Source organism: Magallana gigas, chromosome 3 (assembly GCF_963853765.1).
Source record: "Magallana gigas chromosome 3, xbMagGiga1.1, whole genome shotgun sequence".
Lineage (NCBI taxonomy): Eukaryota > Metazoa > Mollusca > Bivalvia > Ostreida > Ostreidae > Magallana > Magallana gigas.
Window position 1 is genome coordinate 2,907,175 of NC_088855.1, and position 21,649 is coordinate 2,928,823.

The 21,649-nt window shown below is 36.6% G+C and overlaps 1 protein-coding gene across 2 annotated transcripts; it reads right to left on the reverse strand.

Annotated features, from left to right (window-relative positions):
* Nucleotides 1-462: 462 nt before the first annotated feature.
* LOC105345699 (chromodomain-helicase-DNA-binding protein 4) lies at nt 463-21,158 on the reverse strand. 2 transcript variants are annotated; one of them, XM_066078085.1, is made up of 44 exons: nt 20,932-21,158; nt 20,044-20,130; nt 18,319-18,449; nt 18,045-18,134; nt 17,368-17,704; nt 16,867-17,003; nt 16,417-16,647; nt 16,095-16,238; nt 15,383-15,559; nt 15,147-15,272; nt 14,664-14,732; nt 14,069-14,149; nt 13,546-13,796; nt 13,012-13,140; nt 12,782-12,887; nt 12,408-12,599; nt 12,056-12,192; nt 11,725-11,926; nt 11,405-11,526; nt 11,040-11,213; nt 10,728-10,866; nt 10,446-10,577; nt 10,163-10,280; nt 9,524-9,741; nt 9,200-9,344; nt 8,940-9,088; nt 8,481-8,721; nt 8,282-8,323; nt 8,080-8,162; nt 7,365-7,456; nt 6,992-7,178; nt 6,540-6,875; nt 6,069-6,225; nt 5,670-5,813; nt 5,217-5,469; nt 4,975-5,107; nt 4,607-4,707; nt 4,356-4,450; nt 3,904-4,239; nt 3,701-3,784; nt 3,105-3,185; nt 2,762-2,898; nt 1,849-1,877; nt 463-1,205 (listed from the first exon to the last, which is right to left on the reverse strand). In XM_066078085.1, exons 1-43 carry the CDS (start codon nt 20,996-20,998, stop codon nt 1,866-1,868), a joined length of 6,405 nt encoding a protein of 2,134 aa, XP_065934157.1. In that variant the 5' UTR covers nt 20,999-21,158; the 3' UTR covers nt 463-1,205; nt 1,849-1,865. The 2 variants fall into 2 exon arrangements, with proteins under 2 accessions (XP_065934157.1, XP_065934158.1); XM_066078086.1 differs by lacking the exon at nt 14,664-14,732 and having other exon boundaries at nt 16,423-16,632.
* Nucleotides 21,159-21,649: the final 491 nt, after the last annotated feature.

Sequence of the window (21,649 nt, forward strand, 5' to 3'; positions counted from 1 at the left end):
TTATTTCAATTTTTTATGTATAAAATGGTTAACTGGTGCATTTTAAATGATTGACCAAAATATTAAATGTTAAGTCAAGTTACAAGCGAGATACAGAGGTAAGAATTGGTTGATATGTAAACAAAGCTCGAGTCTTATAGTTGTTTACAAAAATGTAATGTAGAGAATTACCATTTTGTAGACAAAATGACATGTAAAAAACAATTTAAACTAATTCAATATCTTCATAAATACTATTATTAACAAACGAAAGATACATTTGATTGAAACTTACACCAATACAACACATATGTAAAAAATGACAATATTCAAGCTTTGTTTACAAAACAAAGAATTATGAACTCTGTATCTTGCTAATAACTTGATACCGGTATTTGACTTTCAAATTTTGACATAGCATTATAAACTTCTATACTTATCAGTATAAACATTGAAGATGGAAAAATAAAATTTTAAGTCAAATCATGTCCAAGTCCCTTTAATCCCAAAATTCATAGTATGGAAAGAGAATAAACACACAAAAATCTGCTAGAATCATTTATTTAATGACAGGAATTTAATCCTATCCAATGAGTATAAAGATTTCATTGCAAATTAATCTATATCAATAAAACTACCAAGATGTTAACATGAAGAAAGCCACAAAAAATGTCCCAGAAATAATGTTAAAACTTGGACATTGTACATGGTATGTATTCAATAAATAGAGCAACGTCTTAAAAAGAGTTTTCCACATTCAAAACAAGGACAGATGAAAAAAATGTATTTTGGGTAGATAAGAGCAATAGGAGCACCATTGAATGAAATCCGACTACAAAATACAACAACTCTGCAACATGGGACTATATATATAATGCTTACATGTACAAAATAAAAACACTCTCCACATCAAAGCAACAAAATGATTGATGGGTAAAATCTCGATGAACTATTGGTCTGATAGTAATGGATTTTTTGATGACAACACAATTAATACTCCTTTGTATCATTTAATGACAATGTTTTGTAAAATTATGCAAAGGGAATGTTTTTTTTTTCCTTCAGAAAAGCCTGTCCATGGATTTGTTATTCCCTCGGTGGTGAATGCTACAGCCTTTGACATCACACAACCTCTGGTCCTCCTGGTGTCAATAGATTGCATCAATCCCCAAGGGTGATCACTCCTGTCTCTGATTCCTTCTCTGATTTACTGCCATTTACTTGTCCTGAAACAGAAATGACAGAGGATGAACTTAATGTATTAAGGTATTTCATTTTCTGTGCTGAAAATCAGAGTGCCATAGAAGAAATAATTGTAGTAAATCCAATTTTAATTTGTTGGTATTTTTCAATTTGGAATTGCTAATATAAGCCTCACTTCTAATATTAAGTGAATTTTATCCAGTGTGTATTAGTATGATTTTGATATAACGGCGATGGAGGTATAAAATAATACTACAATATCTACATGGATATTAAGAAGCAATACATGATGTTAAATGACTCCCTGAAGAAACATGCCAAGATTTTAAAAAATATATTAAGTAAAAGCTATTTGTATGGAAAACAAGGAAAACATGATACAAAAAAAATAAAAATTCAGAACTTTATCTAGTTCAAAATTCAGCAAAATCTAATGACAAGCGATATAATGTATCTAAAGACATAAAAAAAAAATAATATTTGAGGTAAAGTAGAATTTTGTTATTGCAATAATCCCTTGGTAATGAAATGACTAAATTAACTAACACACATGTCCCCGTTAAACAGAAATGAGGATGCCATGCTTTTCTACCAGTAGTTGAGTATTAAGCTAAAGCAGTGATTTGGTTAAAGCCTTTATCTAGTCCACACATTGTAGACAGTTACCTTTCTTCTGTCCATAATCACTTGGGCATCTTTAATAAAAACAAATCTCATCAACAAAAAAGACCAACATTTGCAATTTAACAAAACTGTTTTCGTGTTAGAAAATAAAAATTTCATTTCTCTTTTAATTCAAATGTTTCAATAATTTTAAAAGAAAAAAATGTTCACTGAACAACAGCAAACCATGTTTTAAACCACAGTTTTGGGGAATTACAGAAAATCAAAAGCAGCCACAACAGATGTTAAACTCCAAATTGCCATCATATTACAGATGAACAACAAAACCAGAATACTCAAAGCAAACGAGATGCAATTTAATTTGTAGGACGACTTTTTCTTAACATTTCCTAAGAAAAATCCATCAAAAGTCTTCCAGAGAATACAAATTGAACACAACAAGCATATACTATGATTTTCCTTTCTAGGGACAATATCATGACCCGAAGTGTGGTGGGGTATCACCAGCCTTTAGTCCAGTCATGCAAAGCTACAACACTGTCAGAAACTTTTCTCATGACTTGTAAACATAAAATCAAAGCCCTGATTGGATACATTTGCATACTACATGTAATTCAAATTAAAAAAAAAAACTTAAATTGAAGCTTGTAAGATAGGGTCATTCCATATACATGTATACCAACTGAGTTCTATGAAATTTAAGCATAGTTATCTACATATTCTGTACAATCAAATCTTAACATCCAATTTACTTCAAGGTCTTTCAAAAAATTTACAATGCAGACCAAAGCCCTAATAAAAGGCACATCAAAAATGCAAAAGCTGTAATGAATGAATGAATTTATCAATCAAAGCAAAACGAAAACCTAGGTCATGATCCTGCTAAGAAATGAAAATCTTTTTAGACTACAACAAAAGGTCGGGGGTCGCTAGACAATAAGCATGCCACTCCTGCCTTAGTCTGGGCCAAGCTCTGCCCCAGTAAGGATTCCATGGCTGATTTGGCGGCAGATTCGGCACTGACTTGCCAAGTAAAGGGGTCAGCTGGAGAGGGCAGAAATGGAGCCGTCGCCTGATCGTAAGTGGGAGGTCCTACACTCGGCAAAAACCAAGACAAGTTGGTAACGAAGCCCAAACATACATGGGATATTTGAGAGAGATCAATTTCCATAAAACAAAGTAATGACATTAGTGTATTCCAAACTATACAGAGCATATATGCTGGAAATCAAGTTCTATAAAACAAGTGTAAATTTAGCAGCGTTTCATTAATTTGTTTTGAGAGAGCTGACACTTACCTGGGGTTGAGGCTGGGGATCTGTGGGAGGGGCTTGGGGTGGCTGAGGATTTCATGGCTCCAGACTGACCCAACAGCTGACCTATAAAGAAAGCAAGGCAGGTTAAAGGTAATGATGTCAACTCCTGATGGCAACAAGAGAGCTGATTAAGGAAGTGTAATGGCTAGTCCACCATCTACATTTACAAACAACGCAGCACAAAACACAACTTAGTACAGGATTGCATGCGGAAGCATTAGAAATGGAATTATTTTCTAGGGTTTATCAATGAAATCTTTATCACTGAGGAAGTAAAAGGAAAGATCAAAAGAAATGTATCTTTAAAATTCATAACAAAAAAATATTAACTTATACAGCATTATAACAAAAACCATTCTGATCTTATCCAGGACAGAGAAAAGCATTACCAGAAACACCTCCCCAGAGCCTAGTCAAGCCATCCTTGCTTTTATTTAAAGTGTTAGACCCGATTATTCAACAGCCCATCTACGAGTACAAATATTGATCAAATGCAAAATTGAAAATGGAAAGAAAAGGCAAGCTTCAGACAACAACCAAGCATGACCTTGAATTCCATTTCAAGGTCATACACATACCACTCTGACTCAAGATGGCAGAAATTGTTGTACTAATATCATGCTGACTTGGCATGTTGGGAATCAAAGGGAAACCCAAAGGTCCTGCAAAAGCACAGGAAAGAAGATGACAAACTCGTGAATGTGAATAACCTTTCCTGGAAAATGGCAGCAACCAAGTGACATGCCAGAACTCAGTATAAGGGTTACAAATCGTTTCTCACCTTGACCGAATGGGGACTGAGGGAGACCGAACTGTGGTCTGAATCCGGCAGGAAAGTTTGCTGCTGAGTATCCTGCTGGTAGACCTGCCTGGGCGAGGAATGCCGCTGTGGTTGATGGCAAGGCATGTGAGGATGAGGAGGATGATGAGGCGGATGCTGTAGTAGCAGGAGTGGTAGACTGAGCCGCCGCCTGACCCGGATTGACCAATCGGCTGAGGATGCTCCTCTCAGACATGGCCAGGCGCTGGCTGACAGAGGGGATCCTGGCTAGCGTGGCGGGCAGCCGACTGACGTCCTGTTTCATGTCACTCAGCAACTCCTCCAGCTGGTTCAGAACTGTAACAATAAAAGAGGACCGACTGTTGCAATCAACCAGCTCTTATGGGGATTCAATAGCTTAGATTGACACTACTTTGTGTGTGAAGGAGGTTCAGAGTGAACCGAGTACTGACCCTTGTGGAGAACCGCATTGGCTGGCTTGTTGCCTGCGAGAGATTCTTTAGACAGATGCTGGTGACTTTCTGCCAAACACTCCAACTCAGCAAATCTACAGAGATATTTAAGTTATATATAAACACAAAGGTTTGAACACAAAAAGTTCAACAGAACTTGGTTTACAAAGCACAATTATTTGTGCACTGAGCATTCCTTTATGAAGTTATTACAATTTACACATCACATAAAAAGTCTTGTGGACATGTACCTGGCATTGAGAGCCATGGCTGGATGATTGGGGTCTTGTGTCAGGTTGAGATAAGCTGCTCTCCTCAGCTGTTCCTCAATGACCAAAGCTTGCTCTAGGAGCTGAAAATATAATGTTAACAAGGTTATGTTAGTGCACAGGGACATGTATAGAACCTATGTCATACCATCATCACATTTCATGCTTATACACAAAAACATGTATAGGACCTTCATGTTTATACACAAAAACATGTATAGGACCTACATGTTTATACATAGGAACATGTATAGGGCCTTAATATTTATACACAGGAACATATAGGACCTATGTCATACCATCATTACATTACAGCCAACCAGACAGTGGTGTTGCCGAGTATTTTTTACCTTGAAGCGCCTGGCCAGGAACTTGTTCTTTATCTCCAGGAAGTTGCCCTTTCCTTGCTCGCTGAGGAATGGCTCGTTGATGATCTGGAATCTGTGGTCATTTTGAATGTCCTGCCATCTTCCATAGCCATGTCTTCACCCCAATTAAGGATTATATGGACTTAATATATCAACTGTTAAAATGTATTCAATATTTCTTTACATAATATTTAAAACAATTTCTTTTTAACCATGAAGGATACGTAACAATTCCTGCCAGGAGCCAGTAGTCATGGCGACGATGCCAGACTTCATGTTCCTTCCCAGGCTGAAGAGCTCTCTGCTCATTGGTCCACAGCGTGTGCAGCTCAGTGAATCCTCCATCAGCAATGTTGAACATGAACTTCTGATTGCCTTCTTCCTTCTTCTTCTCATCTTCTTTATCCTTCTTATCATCTTCTTTATCCTTCTCATCTTTCACTTCAGATTTTACTTCCTCTTCTGGAGTCTTCTTCTCTGTAAGTACACAACAACAACAAATTAAAAAGATATAAAAAAGAAATTATCCAGAGTTAAGGAAGGGAAAAATGAAGAAAAAACTAGCTTTCTTTTTGTCTCGCAATTCTCAAACATATATAGCACCTCAATAAAGAAACAAGACCCTACTGACCTAATTCTCCATTTTCAATCTCCCACATGAAGCTAATTAAACTCACCCTCCTTGTCCTCTGATTTGTCCTCTTTCTCCTCTTTTTTCTCGTCTGATTTTTCCTCTTTTTTCTCTTCATTTTCATCTTTGGATTCTTTCTCATCTTTGGTCTCTTCTGAGCTCTCTTGCTTTTCCTTCTTCTCAGTTTCACCTACAAAGTACATGTTTATGTATAATTGTAAATGAATTTATGAAGAAGTCAAATGCAATCTATATAAAATGAGTTTAGTTTAGTTTTAAAAGGGATCAGCCTTTCCCACTTGATAATTAGCTTGTTGTATTATTCTACAACCAACTTATCTTTCCTGAAGATTTATTTCCCCACCCAGACAACCAATTTCCCCACCCTGAAATCTAATTTCTCTGCCTTAACAAATTTCCCCAACCAGACAACTTATTCCCCTACTGTCAGATTTTTCTTCTTTTTCCTCCTTGTCAGCCTCTTTTTCAGGTTCTTTTTTCTCATCTGTCTCCATCTTTTCTTCTTTTTCTTCCTTGACCTCTTGTTTCTTCTCTTCTGTTTCCATTGGTTCTTCTTCCTTCACTGCAGGTGTCTCTTCCTTCTAATAAATACATAAAGTTTTATTGCTTTTTCTAAATCGCTCCTAATTTTACTAAACACACTACAAGTATATTTGAATATACTTGCAATATGTATAAACTATACTGTCAATATCACACACACAATCAATATGAATTTTTGCAGAAAAAAGGCACTGTAAACCAATCTATTATTTTCCATTGATAAACTGGTTCATGGTGACTTATTTACAGGACCAAATCTATGTTTATATTCTTAATCAAACAAAAAAGACATTATTTAAGGACTGGTTCAGACTATAAAAGGGTTGGTGTACAGTAATCAATTCTTAGATACCTTTTCTTCTTCCTTTTTCTCCTCTGCTTTCTCCTCCTCCTCTTCTTTAACTTCCTCTTTCTTGATCTCTTCCTTCTCCTCAGACTTGACTTCCTCCTTGTCCTCTGTCTTCTTCTCTTCCTCTTCGCTGTTCTCCTTCTCATCTTTCTTGTCCTCAGCTTTATCCTTTCCTTCCTCAGATTTCTTGGAGTCAGATTCCTCTTCCTTAGTTCCAGGAGCAGGGGATTTAGGAGCGGGAGATTTGCTGACTGCTTCTTTCTTCATAAGTTCAAGAGCTTTAGTGGCCAAAATGTAGGGCATGCTATGCAAACCATTAATCTGTTCAAACTCTTGGACCTTTTAAGAAAAAAATATCTCAGAAATGTTAGTTTCTTTTGCTAGAAGATAAGGATCATGGGATCCTTTGAAAGAATGCATAGGGGCTTAGATGTCATATTTTATAATAGCCTCACCTTCTTCCTGACCAGGGACATGATGCCAATTCTTGTCAGAACATGTTGCCTTGACAACCCTTCCCTGGGCACACCATCAGCAAAAGCCTCTGCATTGTCTGCTCCCGGCTCACACAGATGTCTCATGAAGAGCGACACGTACGCCTTGAACACTTTCTCTGACTTGTTCCTCAGATCTCTCACCAGCCTACAGATAAGATGGTTTAATTCAGATTTTGAGTCCAGATGACATAAAAGATTACGAGATTTTATAAAGTAGAAAGTTCCAAATGAACACTTAACTAATATGACAGTTTCCATAAAGATATATATGTAATGCATACAAATGATGAAGCTAAAATGATTTCCTATTGATAAAGATATTGTATCTTACCACTGTGAATTAAATGCATCCTGTGGTGGCATTCCATATCTCATTACAGCATTCAGGAAAGCCTTCCTCTGTCGTGCATTGAATCCAAGCACCTGTATCAAACCAGAGAACACTAGAATTACACAGCCCTGGACTTTGAGTAGGGAGAACTCATCTATATACATGCAATATAATATCTGTAAAGCATTGCCTTATGAAGGGTTAACACAGTTCTGTTGTCCTCCCTAAATAATGCCTAAGTTTCTCTGTGTCTGATGAATAATAACACAGGCATGACTTGAGCCTATGCCCCACACTCAATCAGACATGCCTTACCATCAAATTCAGAATTTATAAAGACGGGAATCAATCTCATGTACATGTACACTGTACAAGAATATAAAATAAGATCATTTCATGTGATGGTGTGCCTGTTGAGACGATTGTTTAAACAACTGCAAATATTCATATCAAAAACAAACCATATATCAGGTAATTTTTGCTTTTTTTGCGTGAACTCTTACTTCACAAAAAACATTCAGTATGCAGAAATAATATCTGGTATTGTTTGCCATTAGAAACTTTTTTCAATCACAAAAAATGACTGATGCAAACAAAAAGATGCACATTTACCTATCTTCGTAATTTTTTTGACACATGAAAAAAACCACGGATAAACGGTAACAATACATGTTCAGACTCTATTTAGTTAGAAATTATCAAGTGTAAGACGTACCTCAATCTGCCCGTTGACACGCGCCAGTAACGGAGGCAAGGGACGGTCCTTCTCCGAACCTCGCTGTCTGCTCCCTCGCTTGTCTGATGAAAAGTATACATACAATAAATCTCATATGAAAACATTTATAACCTTGAATTTCTCCAATTGATCTTTTCTTCAAAAATTTAATTTGTTTTCATTTAAGTACATGTGTACTTACTCTTCTCTGAATCCTCATATTCGTCATCATCTTCATCATTGTCTACAAAGATTCAGTTTGCTGATTTATCAAAAGATGCTGAATTCCAAACTTTTTATACAAGTCAAGATCATTTGCTGTTATTCAGTATGTTAAGTTATTTATGACATTGAATTCACTACATTTCAAGACAACTTGCTGACATTTTGAATTCCCTTACCTGTTGCTGCACTGAAGTCCGAGTCGATATCGGAGAAGTTATTTTTCCAGGTGTCGTCGTCTCCGTGACCGGTCATGCCGTCATTGTAGTTGACCTGTTTACGGATACGCTTGCCTTTCCCCAGGGTTCGGGCCATGTCCTCCTGCTGTTGTTCGTAGTGATGACGGAGAAGCTTCTCCCAGTAGGCGGGGTCAGCATGCTCTGCCTCCTGCTTAAGAACCTCTGTCTCTGGCTCCTCCTCCTGTCAATCAAACGAAAACTCGTCACACATTTTTACCACAATTTTCTTATTTTATAAAAAATGCAAATGTATTGTTATATCAAAATTTGAATTTGTAAAAAAGTTAAATGATATATCAAAGCTTCAAACGTGAAAAAAAATATCAAAAAAAATCAGCAATATAGCAGATCGTGCTATGTATTACAGGTCTACAATATTAATTTTGCTACAAGTCTGACCTCTTCCTCCTTGAATGCGTAGGTGGCCACTTTGAATGAGCTGAAGTATTCATTCATGGCCATCTCTCTCTCCTCCTGACCTGCCTGGGTCCTATCTAACAGCTTGTCCAAGGCCTCATCATCGTACACAATTCTAGCCTCTTCTTCCTCTGTATAACATAAAGATAAATCTTGCTAGTTATGTAAATACATGTATTTTGTTGTTTTTTTAATGATCGTCATAGACATGTTAAAAGTCTTAGAATATCCAAGTTTCTGACCTTTTCTTTCCGACATGTCTTTGAAGAGTTCCTCCGTCCCAAACTTGAGGATGTCATCCAGTTCCTGTTTGGACATAGCTCCGCCCTTGTTACCCAGTCCTGGTCGAACCACCAGATGGGTCAACATCATCTTCTTCTTGGCCACCTGCAAATCCAGCACTTCTATGTTACAATGCATTTAGATTGATTGATTAACAGAACCCCTAACAGCTTCACTGCTCTAAGAAGAATATGAGTTAACATAGGAGAGTAGAAATGATAAACTGAACCCTTATCTCCTTTATTGCTGTAACAAAGGATATGCAGTGAGAAAAAACAACAGACCTGGGTAATCCTCTCTTCCACCGAGTTACGAGTAACGAAGCGGTAGATCATGACCTTGTTTGCCTGACCGATCCTGTGGGCACGACTGAAGGCCTGGATGTCGTTGTGGGGGTTCCAGTCCGAGTCGTAAATAATGACAGTGTCCGCTGTTGCCAGATTGATGCCCAAACCCCCAGCACGGGTCGACAGCAGGAAGGCAAACTGAGGCGCATCGGGTGCTACAGTGAGGAACAAAGGATACATTGAGAAGTGCTTAACAAAAATGTGTGCTACACTACAAACCCTCAGTACTAAAGTCTTATACTTTAACTAATACCGTGGTATCATTTTAATTCATGGTGGGGTCAATGATCATGGGTAGCCAAAATTTTCTTGCTTCATGGGATAAAATTTTGTTGGTTGTTTAATCGGAAAAATTTTAGTAAATATTACACAAATGCTTGTACATGTATATGTGATCATGGGGATAGAAATTCATGGGCAAGTGTTTCCAATGGTCCCAACAAACAATGATCATTCTATATTTATTTAAGTATTTTAAGAACTGCCAAACAAAAAATGGTTTGTTAAACTTAGGTACTATTTACAGTTATTTTTGAGCAATTTTGTGTCTTATTCATGACGTGAAATTCCACTTACCATTGAATCGATCGATGGCATCCTGCCTCATGGAGCCCGTGATCCCTCCATCAATCCTCTCATACTTGTAGCCCTCGTACTCCAGGAAATCCTCAAGTATGTCCAACATCTTGGTCATCTGCACAAAGTTAAAAAATGACAGTTTAATTCCATGTTTCCTTTAGCTTATTGATTACAAGTAAGTGTAAATATTATCACAATATATACCTTTACAGATTATCTACCTGTGAAGAGACGAGGTAATCGCTACACCTGTTCAGGTACACCTGTATTCAGTATTTACCTGGGAAAAGATGAGCAGTCTATGGCCCTTCTCCTTTAACTTCTTCATCATGTTGGACAGAAGCTCCAGTTTACCACACGCCTTGGTCATGGCTGTGCCTTCGTACATTCCATTTGGCAGCTTAGGGGCATCCTGCAATCAAATAAATCATAGGGTTTACTTCCAGTTCCTAACTCTTTATTAAGTGTACAATAATATGCACAAGAAATGTTTGCACATTTTGTTTTTCAAACCACAGAGTATAATTTATTTTTACATAACTTTTGCAATACATCTACTTACATTAGAAGCAGTAGGAAAGAGATATGGATGATTGCAGCACTTCTTCAAATCCATCATGATGTTGAGCAGTGATACTTGATTACCTCCCTTGGAATTCAGTGCATCAAAGTTCCGTGTTAAGATGTATTTATAATATTTCCTATAAAAAAGAACATATCGATATTACATAAGATGCATTTATAATATTTCCTATAAAAAAGAACATATTGATATTACATAAGCAATGTACACTCAAGTTAAAGTCTGATCAAAGGCCCAAATAATTTTTTTACATAATGGACACTGAATATGATCTTGAGATAAGTTACTTACTTCTGCATTGGACTGAGCTCAACTCGGACGATGAACTCACTCTTGGACGGCATTCCTTTCAGTACGTCAGCTTTCAGTCGTCTCAGTAGATGAGGACCCAACATGTCATGTAACTTCTTCACCTGATCTTCTTTGGCAATATCAGCAAACTCATCCAAAAAGACCGTCAGATCACTGGTAAAAAAAACAAACAAAGTTAATCAGTGAACACATTCCACTTCTCATAAACTCTTAAACTATGGTAAACTTTAACATCTCATAATCAAACAAATATGGCACGTGTTGCTAACAACATTCACTTCTCATAGGGTAGTTTTTAACTAACAAGGAAAAATGAATCTATCTTTCTATAAAAGCAGACCTACTTGAACTTATCTGGACTGAGGAAGTTGAGGAGATGGAACAACTCCTCTAGGTTATTCTGTAATGGTGTCCCAGTGAGCAGCAATTTGTAACCAATCTTATAGTTGGATAAAATACGGAAAAACTGGAAAACAACAAAGATGATGTCTCAATTATGGATCGTTGCTTTATCTTTTCAAACCAACATTTATTCACACATACATGTACATTTGTACACTGCAACTTAAAAATTTCTTTTAAAAATAACTCTGCCTCTACAAATCTGCAGTTAATTTTTTTTCACATTCTCTGTAATTGAATCTTGACATATCATAAGACTTACCTTGGACTGATTATTTTTGAGTCTGTGGGCCTCGTCTACGACTAGCACGGCCCAGTCCACGGAGCCGAGACAAGCGCTGTCGATACTGATCAGCTCGTACGATGTCAGTAACACATGGAACTTCACCTGGCAGTCTGACTTCAGCTTACTCGCCTTCGCTCCCGACCGAATTGCATTCTCTTCAAACGAAAATTCATGTTCTCTGCAAAGATTTTAAGTAATTCATTCAATTATTTTTTTAAAGAAATTTAATGTATACATACAATCTACTATGAATCACTGTATAAAAAATGTCAATGGTAATTAGTAATATGTTGAGGAGGTAGAGTACCTGATGACAGATCGGCAGTCCTTGTCCCCGATGTACGTGACCACATACAGGTCGGGGGCCCAGAACTCAAACTCCCTCTCCCAATTGATGATAGTGGACAGAGGGGCACTGACCAGGAATGGCCCCTTAGAATGGCCCTGAATTTTAAAAATAACACAACTTAATCAAATTATACTTTTATATATAGAAAATTACATGTAGAACTGAAATTACATGTATATTTTACAGCCAGTGTTTTCAGAAACTTTATGTAAATCAAATTGTAGACAAGTGCATGAATCCTGTCTTATCTAGGTACCATGATAGTTAAAATACGATGGTGTGAGTTTACAAAGGCCTGATTGACCGTTACCTCTTGATACAGGGACTGTAGGAACACGATGGTCTGGATGGTCTTGCCGAGCCCCATCTCGTCGGCTAGGATAGTGTCCGTCCCGTTACTCCAGGAGTACCGCAGCCAGTTGACCCCCTCCAGCTGATAGGGGTGAAGCGTCCCTCCTGTCGCGTCAATGTAAGCGGGCTGCTTCTCCCACTTCTTCCTCAGCTGTAGGAATGTAAACGTTTGTTTCAACACAATTTACAAAATTATACACTTACTCATTAACAAAAATTATTTCCGTAGCTACTGATAATGTTCATGATTGAAATAAAACTAGAACACAAGAGAAACATGAATTTAAAATTTTTCTGCCTATCAGACATCAAGACAAAGGATAATAAACCTACATCTGTGGAGGGGTAAGACGGCGGCATCTTGACCTGGATCTCGGACCCATCTCGGCTCCTTTTTCCTCCCTTTCCTTTCTTTCGTTTATCACCCATCATAAGAACTCTGAAAATGTCAAACCATTATATGTAGACCTTGTAGATCTTGTGAGGCTATCAGAAGTTAATAACAGCAGTCAACACAAATCGGACAACATACTTACACAACACCTCTAGCTATCAAGACATACCTCAATGCCTCGTACTGGCTGATGTGCTTGGATATTTCTGGGAGGTCTAAGTTTTCTTTCTCCCATGTTGACTGGTCGTATGGTAGGTCGCACCACTTCACCAGGTACCATGTCTCGTTTTTACCCTGTCTGTGATTCCAAGAAAAAAGAAGTTGGTTATTATCCTAAAATTATAGTTAGTTATTATCATCGTTGGTTATTATCCTAAAAGTTGATTGAATCAGAACTATTATCATGGGTATGTGTATCTAATACACAATTCTCTGTAATACCGGTACTTACATAGCTGTAGAATTCAAGTCATTTTTATATAAAAGCAGTAAAATTTTCTCTAAAATTAAGACATTCAGTATAATAAGATAAATAGTGCCTAAATGGGAGAGTGCCAGTTAAAATTGACACCCCTCAATAACCATTGTCATCTCGCTTCGCGTCAGTTGAAATAGTTTTTTTGGGGTGTCAATTTGAACTGTTACCCTAGCAAACAGGCACTATTTATATACATGTAGTATTACATTGTATGCTACAGTCTACCTGTGGTTGATGATCCTGTTGATCTGGAGCCACTCCGGCCGGACTCCGTATTTGTAGAACTTCTCCTCCAGATTGCTGTCATCATCTTCCTCTTCCTTTTCCTCCTCCTCGTCCTTCCTCCTGCGATTCTTCTTCCTCTGCTTCTTGTAGTCTTTCCCTCCGTAACTACTGCCATCTTCCAGTGGAGGAGGTTCATCCATGTCATTCTTTCTGATGTATGCTCTGTACATAGCCGGATGATACACATCCAACTGTCAATAAAACAACATTAATATCATTACCTTTAACATCATTATTTCACATGTACACCTATAGAGTAATATAATCAGGTACCTACATATAATTACAAGATCAATTTTGAAGAAGACAAAACTTTATTACAGTTAGTTACAAGATTATTTCATTCTTTTGGAGTTACAGTCTGTTTATTCTGTAGAAAATTCTTAAACCAGTGGTAAAAAGTTACTCCACATACACAACAGCTTCAATAAAAAGACACGGCTTTGAAGATTTCGATACTTACCTGTAATTCTGAGATCCAGCTGCAGTGCCAGTATGACAGGTCGTGCCATTTGACAAAGAACTCCCTCAGTGGTTTACGATTCTACAAAGCACATCATAGAAACTATCATTTCTCATTCCACAATGAAGGCTACATACTTACATACAAACAAATTAAATCAAAAATCATTTATTTTATGAATCATACAAAATGTTAAATCTCCAACATGCTAGAGTATAAAGATCGCTATCTAACAACACAAGGAACAAACAGAGAGACAGAATGTCAGAGCTTCCTTCAATCTAGTTCACATGCTTCTCTACTACCAAAATTTATCATTCATAGAGTCTCAATATGTAATTGTATTAATTCTCTTAAATTTGAAAGAAAATCCAAGAGGTGGTATCTATGTAACAAGAGTTAGGAGTGAGGGGATATTTTATCTGTTACACCACAGAGGTCATGCACTACGGACGCCAATGGGACCCTGACCGACCAATCAAATGTCAAAAGACTGACTTCACATTAACGCTGATAAATGTCTCGATAGAGAGTGTATATAACAACAAAATATTACAACTTGCCGGCAAATGAAAAGAAAATGCCGTTCACTTGCCTTATTGCTCAACTCAATTAATCTTTGTAAATCCATGGGCTCATATTTGCCCCCATTTTTTACCATTAACTTCAAAAGAAAAGAAACAAGTCTATTGGCTCATGTCAAACAAACAACAAGAGCAGTTAATCTGTTGGAGAGCCAGAAAAACCTCATTTGAAACAATCCAAAGAGAATTTTAACAGGCAGGAGCAAAAATCTTTCGACTCTCCAATACAGTGAATCATATTTCATTTACATATATATAAATGCACAAGTTTAAGAATTCAAAAGACAATTAACTTTTTAACATGAAAACACTTTACAGATACATGTAAAAGAATATTTTTTTATTCTTAAATCAAAATAACTTTAAATGACACAAACATTTAACAGACAAAAACTAAAACAGAGAATTAAAGATGTAGACATTTCTATACTGTAATTTTATTATGAGACACAGAAAACAGAGGTGATGGAGGACCACCAGGTGAGCTGGTTTACCTTTCTGGTGGAGGCGGGCAGGTGTGGGTGGGTGTGGTCCAGCTCTTCCATCTTCCCTTCCTCCTGAATCGGCTCCGTCCAACGCCAAGTCAAAATCTTTGCTACCCGCCCTTTCAGGGGCTCGCACTATTGAATGATAAACACAGAATTATAACCCTGACTACACATGTACAATGGATGTTAGCAACTACAAATGAAACTGTATGCAAAGAATAATCCCAGGATGAATTACTCACAGAACATCTCGGGCAGTGCCACTCTCCGTCAGGAATCATTTTCATTGGTGGATTGAGACAATGGACGTGATAGGCCGAGGGACAGGTGTCACAGCAGAGGAGCTCGCCGCCGTCCTTACAGACGCGACAGAACTCCATGTGGTCGTCCTCCTCCTGCTCCTTGATCCCCTCACCCTCCTACAACACAGTCAGGGTAAATCAGAGATACTAAATGACTAATATACCATATATACAAACAGTCAAGATAAATAGTAAATGAGAGAATTATATGACAGAATTACCCCTTCCTATAATCAGTCAGGGTAAATCAGAGATACTAAATAACTTGAATGTATACAATATCATCAATTAGTGGGACTTCTGTTTCATAGAATTGCATCTTCCTACAAAACATGTAGCTGCCAGTAATTGTGACTACACTGGGCTACACAGAACTACACCCCTGCAAAGTGAGGTCAGGAAATCAGAAAATCTAATATATCATATCCGTATACAAGACTTCTATACAGTTGTAGCCAAGTGACAGAGACAAGCATTTTGATTCATTCTTTCCATTAGTCATTTCAATTATAATACAATTTCAAGATTCGGGAAATGAAATGTCAGCATGAATTAGTTACATTATATATATTATATATATTACTGTACAATATCCTTAATTCACTGTAACTAGTCAGAAATCAGAAAGCAGCAATGACATTAGCATGCTTACACAGTGTGGACAGCTCCATTTGCCCTCTGGAGGTTCCTCTAGCTCCGGATCAAAGCACACCAGGTGATACGCCCTGGGACAGGTGTCACACAGAATAATCTCTCCACCTTGCTGGCACACCTCACAGTAATCTTGGTGCTCCGTCTAGAGAAGAAGAAATTGTATCTCATCATCCTTAAACTATTCAACTGCTAACACAAACAAGCAAATTCAAAATGTGCCCTATGTAAAGGGTGCATGAACAAGCTGAATATTGAAACCTTATCTTTGGAAGTACATCTGATTTACGACAACATAAAGGTTATAATGTGAGTGAGCGAACCTCTACCTCGTATCCGTCAGCATCAGGGTCGGTGGGATACTTGTTGGTTAGTTTTGTCTTCTTCTTCCCCCCTCGCCCTCTCCCCTTCTTCGTCTTGGATTTCTTTTTTGGGGCTGCTTCGGCTGCAGCCTTTTCTTCCTCCTCGAGAATGGAAGCCTCCTCCAGCTGTCGCTCGAATTCTTCGTCACTGGTGTCGTAACCAACACCATCATCATCCTGTGGAAACAATGCCTGCAAGTCTAGCATAGCTCAGAAAACAACATCAATATACTTCAGCATACATGTAAAAGAAATGGATTTTTAAAGCATTGTAAATATTAAAATAAGAAAATTATAATTTGGCCAAAATCGTGACCATGTCCCTTTAAGGTGTTGATAAAATGTAGAAATATATTGATATCATATAATAAAATGTTGATAGAGTAGGGTAAAATGTTTGGGGCAACTCACGGATGCAGCCTTCTTTCTTCCACGCTTTTTCTTGCCGATTTTAATCTTGATGGCTGGTACCGTTTTCTTGGACTTTTTCCTCTTCTTTTTACTTGTTTCCTCTGGCACTGGGTCACTGTGAGGCTCTGTGTCATCATCTACACCAACAAACAACTACCTCAGTAACAAAACATCAATACTCATCGATCCACAAAGCAAACAATTTTAATTTAACCACCTATAAATAACTACATTAACATCAAGAGCTGGATTGATGTTGCCATCTTTTAGGCTATATTTACCTCCTTTAGAACACTGTATAAATATACATGTATAGGAAAATGTTTAAAATTTAAATTTTAAATATTTGACTTTTTTCCCTTAATGATAGTGTATTGTAAAAAATATCATGTTTTAGATTTTAAGGCTGATCTGATGGATAGATCGCTGACCATCCAGACTCTTTAATACCCACATATTCTATTCAATCACAACTCTTTTCTAAAATTTCCCTATCCTTACCATTGTCTCTGTTCTCCGTGTCCGTCACTTCTTCCTCTTTGTCAGACGTCGCCCCGTCTCTTGACGTGTCCCCCTTTTCCCTCTCTGACGGACTTCCATCGTCTTTGTCTTTGTTACGCTGAGCAACGATCTGTGCGAATTCCCGCCACTTGGCCCCAATCAGTGTTACCATTTTCGCCATGGCGACTTTAGGATTGGCCTTCTGTATGATAGGCTGTACGTGTTGTTTGAACAGTTTGTAGTTGTTGAGGGAGATGTAGTCATCATCATCAAAGGGTATATCCACATTGTTAATACTAAGCTCATCTGCTATCTGATCTGAGGGGCTTTTCTTTTCCTTAAATTTCAAGATGATAGTTGATCAAATATTGCATTATCCTTCATATTCTCCATGTGGAATTTTTTTTTTTTTAATTTACATTAGAAAGTATGCACTACTCAGTCTCAAAAATGCATTCAAAATCTTGATGAGTCATTTGAATCAAAATATGAATTATAAGCTCTCCATTATGATACCTCTATGATTCTGTGCTAGCCTTATTCATTTATTCATTATCTATCTAAAATCGCAATTGGGGAAAAAATATGTCTACACCATGAGGTTGTATTACCTACAGCATGAGGTTGTATTACCTACAGCATGAGGTTGTATTACCTACAGCATGAGGTTGTATTACCTTGCTTCCTCCCCCTCTGTCCTTCTGTCGCTTTTTCTTAGAGGAAACAAATTCCTCTTCTTCCTCGTCAGGAACTCCAGAGCCATAGTCCTAAACACACAACATAAACAATCAATACACTATCAATCAACACCCCCCCCCCCAAAAAAAAAACCTTCATTGCTTTCAAGTTTTATTCTATGAAAATTTATATTTATGTAGATTGTATACTATATTTCTTTTTATGATTTATGAGCCATTAAAAAATGTCCAAACATAAATTTTTTGTATTTACATTAGATACCTCATCATCTTCATATTTCTTGGCTTTTTTGCTCTTCTTTCTCTTCTTCTTCTCTTCACTATCCTTCTTCTTCCTCTTCTTTCCTTTTTTCTCAGACGAAGCTTCATCACCAAAACTTTCATCTAAAACACACAATATGTAAATTTTAACACTTAATGGAAAACATTCAACCCACATTTAAAACCAGTACATGTATCATCAAATCCAACAAATTGAATATCAACTAAACATGACATTATAACATCAGCTAAATAACACCACCATAATGATTCCAGATTTTACAGCACATCTATGCATGTATGCAAGCTGTGTACATTTTGCCATTGACAATTTGAAGCTGCAATGATTGTGAAGTTTAATTGACAGTGTTTGACAAACAGTTGAGTTATTTCTGGCAAAAAAAAAATCTTAACATGATTAACACCGGTGTAGATTTTTGAGAAACTTGTGCACAGAGTTTGTGCCACAAACACACAAGAAGCAATGCTGTTATACAAATAGTGAAAGAAAGAATAATCTTATAATAAACACTACAAATAAATGATAAATTTGCAAGTTTTAGAGCAAAATTGATTGATTTCAAATTGCTTACACCTAATGTTGCCAGAGTTTACTCTGTGTTTGTTCATAATCAAAAACCCAATAAAAATCAGTCTACTCTCAAAAGAAAATAACTGGCTAAATTAACCTAGTCTTCTGTGCAATGATATTGTCCTTGCATTTTTATACTAATTTTTTTATTATAAAATGAAATTAGACAAAGGATTTTCATGTGTATTTCATAGCATTCAAAATGCCACCAAACTTCCTTTTCATACAAAAGCTATTTTATATTTTTGATTGATTTTTCCCCATTTTTTGGGATTATTGTTTGGACTTTGTGTTACAACTGATTTCAAGCCCTGTGTACTGATGTATGTACTTATCAATTATGTACAAAATGAATATACTACAATGTATTATCATTCAGACCAGTCACCACATGCTATGCATATTATGCATCAGTATGAACTTTTTCATTGCCAAGGCTGACAAAATGGAGGATTCACAAGATTTGTGAAGCACAAATAAAGCAACAACTGCAGCCATTTTGCATCTTTATAATATTTTCAGGCAGTTCTTAAAATTAGATTCCTCCTTTCCCAAAATCAAAAATATGATCATTCATAAGTTAGGATTTCAGCACTGTGAAAAAAATAATATTCAAAAGATCTTAGTTCTTAAAAAAAATTGAATTATTCATGAACTCCCATGATGCAACTCATCAATTTAAAATCAGAAAATTCAAAGAGTAAAATAGCATTGATTGGTTTAAATTCAATAGTTTGAATTCAAACTGTTTACATTTTTATTAACTATTTTTAAATGATTGATTTGTGTCTCATTATGATTGATTATGACTACTGTAAATAATGACTTGATTTGTATCGTGACAGCTTAGTCAATGATACACAATGATGTCTGCAAGACACACAATTGTGTTTTGATGTTTTCTCTTATCAATGTTTAAAGAACCGCCCATGGAAGATTATCACCATCCTTTCTCTAAAATACAAGTTAATATGGTAAATATCAAGATATAAGAGTAATGACGTGGTCACAACACATATAGAACATGCAAACCATAGTTCTCTGAATATCCCTACATGCAACACTACTGCATACAGCTGATTGAACATGGCTGAAGCAGGAGATACACAGATCTAGGGAACTTACAGGACACGCCCATTCTGGACCCTCGTACTTCTGCTGCGAGAGCAGGACGGGGGGATGGAGTGGGCGAAGATACGGTCGACTCATCAACTGAAAGTTGACAGTTTAACAAGTTCTTGTTAATTATTGTGTTCTAACCTGAACACATGTTTTACAAATATGTATGGAAAATATATACATCTTATAACCATTTAGTATTTAAAGTAAAAACAGTTTATTTAGATACAGAACTATAGCACTATTGAGTATTGAACATGTTGAATTATTAAAGCTAAAACGAAACTGAAACTACAGTATGTGAACACGTGCAGACATGGAATGTACAGTAAACTTGAAGAAATAGACTTGAACAAGTGGTTTAATAAATTAATCTTAGTTCTTTAGATGTATAAAAGACCTGTATCTAGCTGCATGTTACAAATGCATGTTATGTTTACCCTAACGCGACCTCATTAATTACTTTTAGCGCATGCGCAGTATCCTATGTGAAGCTTTAGATATATAGCTCGATATTTAGCCCATCGATCGTTGATAATCTACACAATGAAAATTATTTGAAAAAAATCCCACAATTTTGTGAAAATTTGTTTATCCCTTTCTTCTGAAATGATGTCAATGATATATTTACGTCAGAATTGACGGGAAAATCCCTATTTTGAGAGATATTTCAGGTAACATGTATGCAAATGAACAAGGGGGAATCCTCCAACTCGTGGTTCAAAATACATAACAAATACCGGTCCATCAGTTAGAAAAAACGAAGAATTGCTTGTTTTTCTGACTCGTTTACCAATATAACGAAATAACTCACATAAAAGCAGATCACTAACTTGTCTCTTGTCAACAATAGATAATTTGGGACTGCTAATTATGGAAATTAAACAACGATACCTTCACCGGCCTCCTCTTCGTAATCCATGCTGTCGTCCATTTCGTCTCGACTTATTTTGCCGGCCATTAAATAAAGCTACAAGTCCTGATATATCGCGATGTCACATCAGTTTACACGTGCAGTGTCCAGTTATTGGAATTTCCCAGGGGCACTGTTGGGTTGAGTCCCTTCCCCCTGCGTCGAAAGCGGCCTTTAGTCTAAATTGATCATGCGCGGCGTGACGTCATTGATTGGATTTTTACATCCATTATTTTTTTTTTTTTAATTTATAGGCAGAAAAATTCCATACGATATATCAACATACATGTACATATTAAACAGTACTACAATGTAAATTAAACATGATTATCATTTATTTTTTAAATTAACTTTTGATGATCGATTTTTAATTTTTGGATTTTTTTAAAATTTAGATTGTGGCAAAAAAAAAAAAACTCCATAGAAAATCCCCCATTTCCTTTAATTGCGCTGTAACCATCTTCACTTTATTCAAGGTAGTATACAAAACACAATTATTTATCTAAAACATTTTCTCAAATACACCAAGCAATGGCTTAGTATATTATGTGAAAGTTAATTATAATCCATTATCTAAAGAAAATAATGTAAACCAAACCCATCAAACACGTCGCAGTGGCGTCGGAAGCAAATTGAAAGTGAGGGGGGGGGGGGGGGGGCTAGACTAATCCCGAGATCTTGGCAAGCCAAAAAAAAAAA

Bases quoted from the DNA above. Each gene is read 5' to 3' on its own strand.
- LOC105345699 (XM_066078085.1), bottom strand. From the start codon at position 20,998: ATGGCCGGCAAAATAAGTCGAGACGAAATGGACGACAGCATGGATTAC. The intron at 11,527-11,724 runs GTAAGTCTTATG...GTTGTTTTCCAG, and splicing joins TCAAAAATAATCAGTCCAAG to TTTTTCCGTATTTTATCCAA. The intron at 2,899-3,104 runs GTAAGTGTCAGC...TGCCGAGTGTAG, and splicing joins ATCCCCAGCCTCAACCCCAG to GACCTCCCACTTACGATCAG.